At 35.8% G+C, this 12,966-nt stretch overlaps 1 protein-coding gene across 1 annotated transcript in view; it reads left to right on the plus strand.

The window, feature by feature from the left end:
• Positions 1-873: 873 nt before the first annotated feature.
• The window catches only part of ube2e3 (ubiquitin-conjugating enzyme E2E 3 (UBC4/5 homolog, yeast)), a 91,366-nt gene continuing 79,273 nt past the window's right edge, over positions 874-12,966 (plus strand). The window contains exons 1-3 of the mRNA XM_056465836.1: positions 874-981; positions 2,567-2,773; positions 3,700-3,750. Of these exons, the coding sequence (XP_056321811.1) occupies positions 2,574-2,773; positions 3,700-3,750 (251 nt within the window). The 5' untranslated portion in view covers positions 874-981; positions 2,567-2,573. The remainder of the gene's footprint in view (positions 982-2,566; positions 2,774-3,699; positions 3,751-12,966) is intronic.

Below are 12,966 nucleotides of genomic sequence, written 5' to 3' on the forward strand. Positions count from 1 at the left end.
TGTAGTAGAAAATATAAACAATAAGCAACATATAGAACAGAGAAGTACACTACGGACTATAAAGATATTATACTGTATAGACTTTTCATTATAATAATGTAGAACAGATCAGAAGTCATGCAGTATACACTATGAAACAGAAGGTGTAATAGAAAATATAAAGTTTAAGCATCAGAGAATTACTGACAACAGAGAAAGTATATACACTATTCATTATGATAAAGAAGAACGTAGACCAGAAGGTTACATGTATTATATACTATAAATTAGAAAGTGTAATAGAAAATATACAAATTAAGCAACAGAGAGAACTGAGAATGGTATATACACTATTCATCATAAGGAAGAATGTAGAACAGACTAGAAGTCATGCAGTATATACTATATCATAGCATTATAAACAAGAGAGAAGCAAAAGAGCATCCAGAATTGAGAAGTACACTCTACTGACTATTGAGAGGTCCTACAGGCTTGCAGTTGACAATAGAGAAGTCATGCAGAGCTGTACAGGGACTCCCACCTGCACTGGAATTCCAGCCAAACTTCTCACCCACGCTCAAAGTTTCCGTGAGCTGATTGCTCTCACCATGGAGCCTCACAACAACAACATGTCAAAACTTCCTCCTGACGCCACAACATCCCCTCGCTCTCGGCGACAGGACGGTCGGTCACCGCTTATGTCTTCTTCACACGCATGCACGCTGATGCATTTACAAATCCAGCTCAGGTGGAGCGTATCGTGAGGCGATACAGTTTCACGTTGGTTTTAAAGGTTTTGTGAGAGCAGCCGAGGCGGTAGACGCTTATGTCCACGCGCCGTACAGCGCCACCCTTCGGCCCCGAGTAAAAGTGCAGCGCCTCCTCTCCTTCCTACTCTCCAATGTTCACAGCTCGGCCGGAGCCCGTCGTCTTCCCGGCTCCATTTCAACTGGATTTTTAACACTCCTAACCACCCCAGTTCAGGACAGGACCGCGTCTAAGGTAAAGGAGAAGCTCTAAGGGTCTCGTAGAGTCCACGTTAGGCGGGGTAACATCGTCCTTTCTTAGTATTTTCAGGTCTGAAGAGAAGGGAGCTCGAAACTGACTTCACGCATCAGTTGGTACACCATGCTGATACTGGAGTGCCTCCTACCATAACAAACCTCTTACAAAGGATTTTAAAAGATCCAATCTGAATCTTTTCGCCCCGGCGTGCGTTAAACGACTCGATTTTTTGTGCTCGCAATCCGCTCGCGATATCGCCTTGTTCTCCTAAAGTGAAGGGGGTGGACATGCTGCGAATAGGTGCAATTATTGCTTTGCTTTGCAGCTCTTGAAATCTCCTTCTTCTCAGCGCTAGATTCTGCTGGAACAGCCTTGTGTTTTTCTCGTTTACTCTCGTAAGCTCGGCCACTTGCACCTATTCAGTAGATGGAAAGCAAAAAAAAAAAAACTCAAGGCTCTTTTCGCGGAGGAGGGTTTTGTGAACGTGCGATGGTCGCTGCAGCTTGTAACATTAAGCGCAAAACTGATACAATGTATCGCGGATCCATGTGAAACGTCATAATGGTTGCAACAATGTTGCCGCTGCGCTATTTACAAATACTATCAGCTCAGTCGCTAATGGATTAAGTTGGTGTGTATGTGGCTTAACGTGTGAAAACGTGGACGTTTTGTCCTTCAGAATGACAACAGTTTGATGTAATTGGATCGGATTGGATCATCCACACGTTTGATTGTGCTGAGTCCAAATACTAGATGGCTGGTTTTGATTGTTGGTCCTATGGCAAGCTGTTGAAAAATAACGAATACATATTTTGTGTGTGTTTACCAGCACTTCTTTTAATCAGCAGTGTAAGTAATCTGACTAGTAGCTTCATTAGATAGCAGTCGTGACTAGCTGCTAATGTTTATTCATTCCATTAGTGACAAGTAACTATTCCATTATTGCAAGTAGCATATTTTTTCTAATTATATTATATGGGAATCTGTGATTCAGTTATCAGCTATTTACCTCCAACCAGTATGCATTCCAGCTGTTGCTGGTGCCTATTCCAGTTTTACTAGTACCTGTTCATTAGAAAACATTAACAGTAAACAAATAGTTGCCTTGAACCATTTCAGTTTCCCTAAAGGGCCTGCAATTAATGGTTGGCGTGTTTTCCAATCGTTACTAATAACATCTTAAATCTTACAAGGTAATTAAATCTATAAACTAGCCATTCAGACTAATGGTCACATTTAAAAAGGAAGCACTACTAGTATAAATTGATGCAATTGCGTGTGTGTGAAATGGATAAAACTAGATGCAGAAATAATTTCTAAAAGCGCTTGCCACAGTAATCTGTTTGTAGAAACAGTCCAAATGAAGTTTGCATGATGTGTCACCTGCATATTTGCTTACCTTCCTGAGCTCATCCAACGTGACTTGCTTATGTTTGTATTTAGAAACGTAAGGGTTAGGGTTCCAGACAGCGTTCAGGTTAGGGTTGAAGTTCCTCCTGAGCAAATTTGAGATTTGCTTAAACCCCAGGAGACCTTTCTGCAATCAGCGCTGGTTCAGAACCTCTTGTTGTCCTTTACGAAGGTGGAAAATGTCCAGTGAAAGACAACGGTCAGATGATGAAAGTCCCAGCACCAGCAGCGGTAGTTCTGATGCGGATCAGAGAGATCCCCCGGTGCCAGAACCAGAGGAACAAGAGGAGCGAAAACAACCAACGCCTCCACAACAGCAGAAAAAATCCACCAAACTGTCCAGCAAAACAACAGCCAAATTATCCTCCAGCGCAAAGAGGTAAAGATGATCATTTTAAATGGCATTTTGTAAAATTATAATCACTTTTTGTTTGTTTAAGGTTATTTTCGCAATTAACAGTTTAGTCTTTTGTGCTCCATCCTTGAGAATGAAAACATTAAGCTACTAAGCTTATATAAATACTTAACTGCATGAGCAAAGAGACAGTATGATGATGATGTGTGATCGGCTTATATTTATATTTCAATGAAGCATGCTGTGTTTACTTAGGAAGAGTTGCAGAGAACTCTTGCATAAAGTTATTGTGAGAAACAGGAGAGGCGAATCAAATCTGCTTTGTAACCAGGATCCTTTTCTTTTGTAACCACAAAGATTCTACACTCATAGTGAATTTGGTGCTTGAAAAAAAACCCCAATTAGTCCACATCAGTGCTCATTAAACGCCACAGACTTCTCAATGTGGGTGGAAAGACAGATCAAACCGTTATTCTTAAAAAGAAATGTGTGTCAAAAATCCTGCCCCGGCTCCTTTACACACTGTTGATAATGCTTTAGTAACAGCACCAGAGCTGTGCATTAAAGCTCTTGTCAAATATGCTCGAGCACCCCCCCCCTCCCTCCCTCCCTCTGTCTCATTTGCATATAAGCTTTAAAAGAAAATCTTTTGTGCTTAAAGTGACTTAAATGCGCCGTCGAGGGGTGGGTTAGGAGCTGAGGGGAGCGGGCTTTGAGCAGAGGTGAAGATCAACGGTGTGCGATGGAGGGAACGGCAGAAATGAGCACGGCAAAGTTTTCCTGTTATGGGATTCGGGTTATGCCTCCGAGAACAAAGAGGAAGCAGCCATGTTAGCTGTGCTGAAGGGAGAGCCAGCCGTGCAGTAAACGCAGCAGAGGTAGAGGGCAGTGTAATTCCCTGGCTGCTTGCAATTCTCACAGCTTTCTCTCCCTCTCTTCCCCTCTCGCAGAATCCAGAAAGAGCTTGCAGAAATCACTCTGGATCCTCCACCCAACTGCAGGTATGTTATTTAACGCATGCTGTCATATTTGATCTGCTTTGAGAAGGAATCGCTATAGGAAGGAACTGACTTTTTAGCACCAACTGTTAAAGTTTTTAAGCCTCTTTTTTTAAATCGAATGCTCTCGTTCTTGATCAATGTGGCATTTTGCTCCTCGGCTTCAAAGAGTTGGGAAGGATGAGTTTTTTTTTCTCCCTCAGTGCATTATTGTTACTGATGTTCCTGTGGTCTTGGCGCTGTTGTGTTTTTAATAATATGGCAGATGCTGCTCCGAAGCATATGGCTTTGATTTCACATCCTCATGCTGAACTTACCGCTGAACCCCCCCCCATCTGTTTTAATGAGCTGACCTAGAGATGCCAGAACAAGACGAGGGAGCTTTTAAAATTCCCTCTGTAGCGCTTGTGTTATTGTGCTTTGAAGGACGGCCGTTTTTGGGTTGTTTTCTACCCGTGTTATTTTTACGTGAAGAGTCTCCACTGGTTGATAATCTTCTTAAACGTCTGTGTTCGATATGTGTGTTGGCTTTCTGTAATATTGGCAGAGTTTTATGCTTATTGATTTATGCCTCTCAAACTAGATTTATAGGCATTGTGTCATGTACTGGCTCTTTCCAGTGTGGTTTGATAGTGCGAGACTGCACTTACTAGGATCATATTTTAGTAATGTACTGGACATTTTAAGATTATTGCATTGGTTTTCGACCGCATATTTGACAGAACATGGTTTACAGTAGACTGTAAAATAATCCAGATTTTCACAACATGTTACTGTAATTTTTCACAGTAAATTACATTAGCATCACATTACAGGATTTTAGGGTAAAATTTATAGTTATGTGCTGTATTCAGACTTTGATTGTGAATTTAATCAAATTAGCATGATTACAGCAAATTACTGTAAAAAGGGCTATATCTTTTGCATGTTAGTTATAGGAATTCAAACTCTTTTTATTTCATTCAACATAAAATGACATTAATACAAATGAACTTTTCTGCTAGTATTGGCTCTTTTTTTGATATTTAATTTTATAAGGGTAACATGGAAATATTAAATAATTAATTTATATAAAATATTAAATAAATAATTTTTAATGAGCATAACTTTGTGCTTAGCCAAAAACATAATAAACTGGAACAAAATTAATTAATTCATAAAACCAAACACTGTTTAACACCCAAAATTATTTTGAAGTTAGGGTAAATGTCAGAATGATTTGCAGGGGAAAGCCTGCTTCACAGTAAAATATAGTTAATTATACAAGATAATACTGTGAAATCACAGCAATGGACTTTACTATCTACTGTGAAGTTAAACTATATGGCTGTAATTTCATTAATGACAATGACAGTAATTGAATGTAACAAAATCACAGTAAATTACTGTTAACTGTCTCACAGTAATTTGTGGTGAATTTACATACAGTATTTTACTGTGAAAGTAATGCAATTATTAGCCAGTAGTTTACTGTGAATTTAAGGTAAATGTTTTTACAGTGTACAGTTAAGTGCTAGTGGCAAAGTGGCACACTTGAGTTTTAAATGCAGTTTTAAATGCTTGATTTAATTCAATTTAAGCCCTACCGATCCAAAATGTGAACATTTTTAATAAATTAATACTTTTATGCTACAATGATTGACAAAAAGCTACAATTGTTTACTTTATTTTTGCTGTTTGTTCAAACTGCTTATTTAAAATGATCTGAATAAACACAATGCGTGAGTTTTTGGGGGGCAAATTAATTGTTTTTTGTTCAGTCTTAATTTAATTTGTGTTAGGACGACATGAAGGAATTGTGTGGAACCTATCAATTTTTACAGTGCAGGTTTGTACAAAATATTAAGGAGATCAGCAAGGTTTGTTACGACTCACAATATCTATTTTTGTTGTACGATATATTGCAGCAAAATATATGATGAACGATATTGTTGTCATTTTAAGAGACCGTTTTATGCCACTCATTATATAATGCCAGAATGACAATACAATATCATCACAATGCAAGTACACTCTTCCAAAGAACATAATATTTATCATTCTTAATAATATTTCATTTAATTATAGTCATTTTAACAATGTAATAATTATTAGGCATTAATTATAACTAGGCATTGGCATCAGAATATGAAAATGCACATTAAGGCTGCACAATATATCATTTTAGCATCGATATCGCAATGTGAGCATCTGCAATAGCGACATCGCAGGACATGCGATGTTGAGTTGGGATTATATTTAACTGAAAATCACAGTTCAGTACACAGTCATTGTGAATTTCAACCTATTAGCGTGAATTTTTTTTACTCTGATGTGTTTTTTTAAGATTAAAACAAAATGGGAACAAGAAATTATAAAGTTTGCCACTTTAACAAAGATTAATTGTGTTGAATTATTTATCAAATGAAGCCTGTAGTGTTATTTTAGATTTGATCATTGAATTTTTTTACCTCAATATTGTATTTTTCCATCAAAAACTGTTATTTCATATTTTATCTGTGCTTTAATTTTTTAATTACATTATTAATATTTATTTTGGGATATTTTATGCAGATGCACTTCTCTACTAAATTATCCTAATCAATTTAAAATTGGGAATTCTTCCCAAACAGCTACTTAAGTCATATTGTTAGATTATATTCATATCGCAATATAAATCGCAGAAATACAAATTATCGCAATGTCAGTTTTTCCAAAATCGCGCAACCCTAATGCATATCCTAAATAAATAATAATAATAAATGTTAACAAAAAAGTGCAAGGTAAAAAGTAACAGATGCTACAATATCTGCTACCAGATCTATTTTCATTTGTTAGACACCCACATGAAAATATACTCAAGTAATTTATAGTAAATACTATAGTGTATATTTAGCCATAGTGACACTGACTCATCCAATAGAGATAGAAATGTTGCACAGCTAAAATGTTGCTAGAATTGGTTTTTATGTATGGGCGATATATATTGCATCTTTAAAAATGATTGAGGTCATGTTTATGTGTTATGGATAAGTCGATATATTGATTATTATGACAGGCCTAAACTCAGCTGCTTTCATTCACAATAAAAATGAAAGAAATAAAGTTATATAACCACCAATGTAGCACAGTAGAAGGGTTTTGGAAGGATCTTGTGATCTTATGAAAATTTGGCTTTGACAATACTGAACAAAATCATATTTTTAACTGCATTTAAATCAAATAAATGCACCTATAGTGAATAAAAGAGCTTAATTAAACATATTTTGGTAACATTTTACAGCTTATTCGCAGAGTCTTAAATTTCAAAAACAATGTTTTAGGCCTTAAAAAGTCTTAAATTCACTGAAATATTGTGTTGAAGGTCTTAATCTTCCTATCTTCATGCAAAGCTACCCAATCAGGCTGACACTCATCCAATCTCTAACTTTCCATCTCAGTAAAAGTTTAATCAAGTTTATTAATTAACTCTATTTACCAATATGGATTAATTATATTCCTTACAATAACATTTGTCTTTAATGTTTTAACTGGGTCGTTAGAAAAAATCCTTAGCGTTTAGCCTTGTCTGAAATTTAATTCATAATGGTCTTAAAAAGGTCTTAAGTCTTAAATTTGACTTGATGAAACCTGTAGAAACCCTGTTTAGTTACCAGTGATATGAACTATTGGCTTATTACCTATTTTGCTGTTTTTTTAGTATCTATGAAGTATGATCTTATTCTGCATCCTTAATCCTACCCATTAATTAAACCCAACTACTACCTTATTAACTATAAATAAGCAGCAAATTAGGAGTTTATTGAGCTAAAAGTCTTATATAATGCTTTAATAGTAAGAATTGTACCTTAACATAATGCATGACCATAATGCATGACCAGTAAGAACATCTTACTAAACCTTTGAATGACAGTATGTACATTGGCCATCTAAAATTTATAGTACACATGTTGTTTACACCAGATGTTAGTGGTATATTAAGGCTGTAAATGTACAGTTTAGGTAGAAGCAGCAACCCTGCAAACATTTTATTCCCGCTGTGCAACACATGCATTTAGCCTTGTTGCTTTTTGTTAATTTAGCAGTCCAGGAGAGTGCTCGAGTGTCTCAGTTACCCAACATCAGATAAAGCCGAGCGCAAGTCCAATGTCCAAAAACAGGCACTGAATACAGCACGTTCATTTGATCCAGCGTCATGTCAGAAACACCTCCAGCAACTGGTCTGAGCTCAGTTGACAGGTCATGCACTACTAACACTACACACTTGCGCTGATAAAACACAGCAGATGCAAAAATGCAGCCTGGTTTATCATATAACATTTTAATACATGTCAGTATCTGATATTAGACCACGTTGTGCTGATGTTGAGAACGGTTTAAGCAGTCTGTTGTGAAATGTATATATGTTTTTGTCTTACTTTTGGTGTTTGCATGAAATTAAAATCATAAAAGACATTTTAAAATACACACAAATCAACTTAAATGCAGACAAGTCTTCTCTGACAAGTCAAGTACACTTCAAAAAATACTTGTGCTGCTAATACAAACTACTATATAATAGTCCATTCAGCATAATAGATATAACGTAAAAATAAACATGCATAATTAACCTAGGTTTTGCTATATTTTATTAAATTTTTTAAGATAATTTATAGATTCTTGCTTATAAATGTGTAACGCCTAATGGTTTGAAGCAATGTGGCTACATACAAAGATTTAAAATGACAATTAATTAGAATTTTAGGGCCTACAATGATATTTTATTATTGTTTTTATTTATTTATTTATTTATTTATTTATTGATTTATTAACATTTGTTGGTAACCAGGGGCGAATTTAACCATAAGTGAAGTAAGCAGCCACTTAGGGCCCTGGCCAATGCCAGGAAGCCTATAATAATCATATAGCTCTTTTATAAATTTCATATTTTGTAAAATCTTTCTATAACTTAAGTTTTTAATGTTATTACTTCTTTTCAAAACCGAGGGCCCCCAAGAGTAATAGAATGTTCTTTCCGTACTGCACATGGGCAAAGTGTGAGAGACACTGCCCGTTTTCTAGCGATCAAAGTAGAGGCAGGCAGAGTGTGCAAGAGTGAGAATTTTGACAAAATTTGGGAAGAAAGTAGAAATAAGACAAACAATGAAACACAGCTACCCCGCGATCCTGCTTTCTGGCCCAAACACCTGTTAGATGATGAGCGCTGTAAGCTTAAATAAAGTTTTTCCAGTGAAAAGTAACGCCCTGCCGATTCACAAACAGTAATTATTCAATTCCTGTGAAAAATGGAGACAAGATTTGTTTGATTGTGAATTAAATTTGTTCAAATGTTTTTTTTAATTACTATTAAAATCTAATCACACAAATGACTAATGAACTGTGCATAGTTTGTGAACTTGTTGTGAAATTTATTGCATTTAAATTTACATTAAGAAGATAAAGGTTCCTTTAAATATTAAAATATACTTAAAATATTTTTATATTCTTTTTATATGCATTTATTTCAATACGTTTTAACGTGCAATTTATTTACAAAAAAACAACTGATCTACAGAGAAAAAAAAATCTAATAGAGAAAGAGAAGAGTTTTAATGAGGGCTCCATACCTGCAATTGCTTAGGTCCGCCCCTGTTGGTAACACTTTAACTAATGGACCAATATTTTAATGTTAGTTAATGTATTTACTGAAATGAACAAACTATTAATAATACATTTATGGTATTTGTTCATCTTTGTTAAGGTTATTTAAAGTAAAAAAAAAACATTAGTTCATATTAGCTCTTGGTGCATTAACTAATCTTTACAAGCACAACTTTAGATTTTAATAATGCATTAGTAAATGTTGAACTATGATTAATAAATGCTTTGTAAGATTAGAATGCATTATTCTAAAGTGTTACCCAGATGTTATACTGTGTGACATTTTAGTGGTTGTCTTCAGTGGGAGAAACAAAATAACAATTTAAAGCTGTTTTATAATCGTTTTAGTTTTTTGAATCGCTTTTTTCATATTTGAATAAATTGACTGTATTCTGATGGTTTCATTCTGTAATGTATTCTCAAACGCAATGCAGATGTGATGTTTAACAGTAGCAATTTACATTCTTTGCATAGCTGATTTTATTTGCCATCAAAGCTCAAGTGTTAAATGTTTATGAAGTATGGAAGCTTTTTCAGGATACTCATTACACAGAACTGTTGTAATGCTTCAGAAACACTGGAATCTGCTGCATTGGTGTCGTTCACCACTTTTCATTTCTGATGAATGATTTGATTCTGAAGCGTGGAAATCACCATTTATTGTAATTGCATTGAAAGAAACAGTCAGGATTTCTCCCCTGTTGAGTTCCTCAGAAGAAAGTCGGTCATATTTTGGAGCAAATTGAGGGAGAGTAAATGCTTTGAGTGAATTTCTTTCGATTTTTGAGTGAATAGTTCCTTAGCGCAAATGTTCAGAAGCGAATATGCCATGTTTTTTTTTTTCTTTTATAAGAGGGCGTAACACAGCATGCGCTCTGCCAGCCGTGAGATCAGTTCAGCAGCTTGGAGCCGCGAGCCAGAGATGCTGATAATGGTAATTGACAATGCAGGGATTTAGTGCCTTTTCATGGTCGGATCTGTGCAGCCACGCAGTTCAGCACACCGAGATGTTTATCCCGTAACGTTCATCATTAGCTCCCTCACTGGCTCTTTTCTCAGACAGCATGTCCCTTGAGCACCGTTTACCTGGAGGCTGATATGTTATACTGATTTGTTGGTAATGTGCCACATCACATAGTATCTGCGGGAACGTATCGCATATTTCTCAAGCCTTTCATATGCCTTCAAGTTTATTCCTTACGCTTGTTCTGGGCTTCATTACTTGAAGGAAATCTGTCATTTGCTGGTGCCATTTCATACCTGCATTCTGCTGTTTTTTTCATGGAGAGCAAAGAGGTAGACATGTCTTATTGCACAGCATTTAGCATACAGTAAAGACTATACTAGCTGTGGTCAAAATAATAATAAAAAAAGAAATACATCACTTCAGTAAAAAAAGTAGTCCCCACACTGTAATAAATGCAGGGTTCCACACTATTCATTCATGTTGTCTCAACTCAAATCACTTAATTGGTTTCTGAGAAATGTAAGTGAATTGAATATAAAACAATTAAGTTGTTCCAAAAAAATCCCCAAGATTTGAGTTGTTTCAGCTTATTTAAAATAAGAAGTTTGAACAAGCAGCAAAGAAAATCAAAATATATTTTGAGTGCATATGATTATTAGATTATTGGAAGTCTTTTAAAGCAGTGATCACCAACCTTTTTATCACCGCGGACTGGTGAAAGCGTGTCGGGGTGAGGCAGCGTTGGCTGTTTTCTCAGAGGATGACAAGCTGTCACTCTGATGCAAGTTTTATTACAAAAAATAATGGATGTTCTGTGTTAGTCTGAGATAATTAGTCTACTGAAACGTGTATACACTGAAAAAAAATGACTCAAAGATAATTCCTTTTTCGGCCTAGTGGTTAAATGCGTCGACATATAGCAGCATGGTGCTCATGGCGACCCAAGTTCGATTCCCGGCTCAAGGTCCTTTGCTGACCCTTCCTCTCTCTTTGCTTCCAAAAAGCTATCCTGTCTGTAACCTCCACTGTCTTTTCCAGTTAAAGTTGAAACACCCCTAAAAAATTATAATAAAAAAAATAATAATTCCTGGGATTAACTTAATTTTTTAAGTGGTTGTAAAAAAATTATTTGGGCTGAATTTAAACAAATAAATTAGGTTGAACAGTACCAAATTTTATTTATTTTCAAATTCAGGACATGAATTGTTTGCAACAATTTTGATGACGACATTTTTTTCAGTGTATTCCACACAAAGTAGAAATCTGATCAATCAGTTCTTGTCATGTGACTCGCGGTGCACTCGCAGCATTCATTCAACTGGAAGGCGCCAACTCGTCACGCCCAGGGCTTAATTTGTGCTGGAACAAGCCAGATCCGGATTCGGCACCTCTGAAATTGATCCTGCACCTCATTTTTACCAATCTTCCTTGCATGCACGCACGCCCGCCCGCCCGTCCCGCCTGTCCTGCCCAGCTCTTCCGCTCTTCACTTTCTTCCAAGACTTACTCATGTTGCTGCTTGTGGTTAAATTTGGCACTCAAGCGACCAAAATGTAAGTGTGAGAATACGGTAATTTTTCAAAATAAAAGATTTCGTTAAGACTTAGATAATAAATAAAACAGAAATAATTAATGATTTCTTGTGCGGCACTGTACCAACTGATCCACAGACCAGTAACGGTCTGCGGCCTGGTGGTTGAGGACCACTGTATTAAAGTATTAGGAACAGAATGAAAGACCTGGAACATTTTTGCTATTTTTAAAATGTTTTCAATTCAATTCTGAATTGTTTCTGAAAGCTTGAGAATTGTAGAGTTAAAACCTTCCATAAGGAAAAAAAAAAGCTCATTGCGTGACTGTGTGGTTTCAGTGTTTTCTCTTCAAAATGCTCTGTGAAGGCATAAGCTTGGATTTTTATTTATTCACAAAACTCTACTGACAGACATATAAAGGATGTTTGTGGCTGGCCTATGTGTGTGACTTTGTGTCTGTGGTTAAGCGCACTGGCATGTAAAAATACATTAGTAGTAAACAAAGAGCAATTTGGCTGAGAGAATAAAAACTCTTACTGTGCTTGTATGATTTTGTTAGATACTATTTTTTCTTTGTTCACCTTCATTGCTTTATATGCATTAAGAAGCACATTTATATAAAAAACTGTATGTATGTATGTATGTATGTGTGTGTATATATATATATAATTAATTTTTATTAATTTTTAACATCAGATACCTTGGTTCAGAATAGACAGCTGAACAAAAAAAGATATGCAATGTATTAAAGGTTTTGAAAAAAGTTAATCACAGCGGAATGAATGTTCGCTGTAATCATACTTGCCAATGGTTTAATAACCGAATCATTGACATTTAGGAATAAGATTGCATGGGTATTTGAATCAATAACACATTCTTTCAGTGATTAATTTTGCAGCTCGATTTGCTTGTGTGCTTTCAAGCTGTATTTAATTTTATGACATTATGACGTTTTTCAGGAATTTAATAAGAATGCACTGAAAAATTGGATCAGGATTTCTACCATCACATTTGATTGTAATTCGGCTCCACCTTCTTTTACATGGAAATCTTGTCTGGTGCACATTTAATTCATTCCAAATTCACTTCATACCTTCATGC

This window comes from Danio aesculapii, chromosome 9 (assembly GCF_903798145.1).
Source record: "Danio aesculapii chromosome 9, fDanAes4.1, whole genome shotgun sequence".
Lineage (NCBI taxonomy): Eukaryota > Metazoa > Chordata > Actinopteri > Cypriniformes > Danionidae > Danio > Danio aesculapii.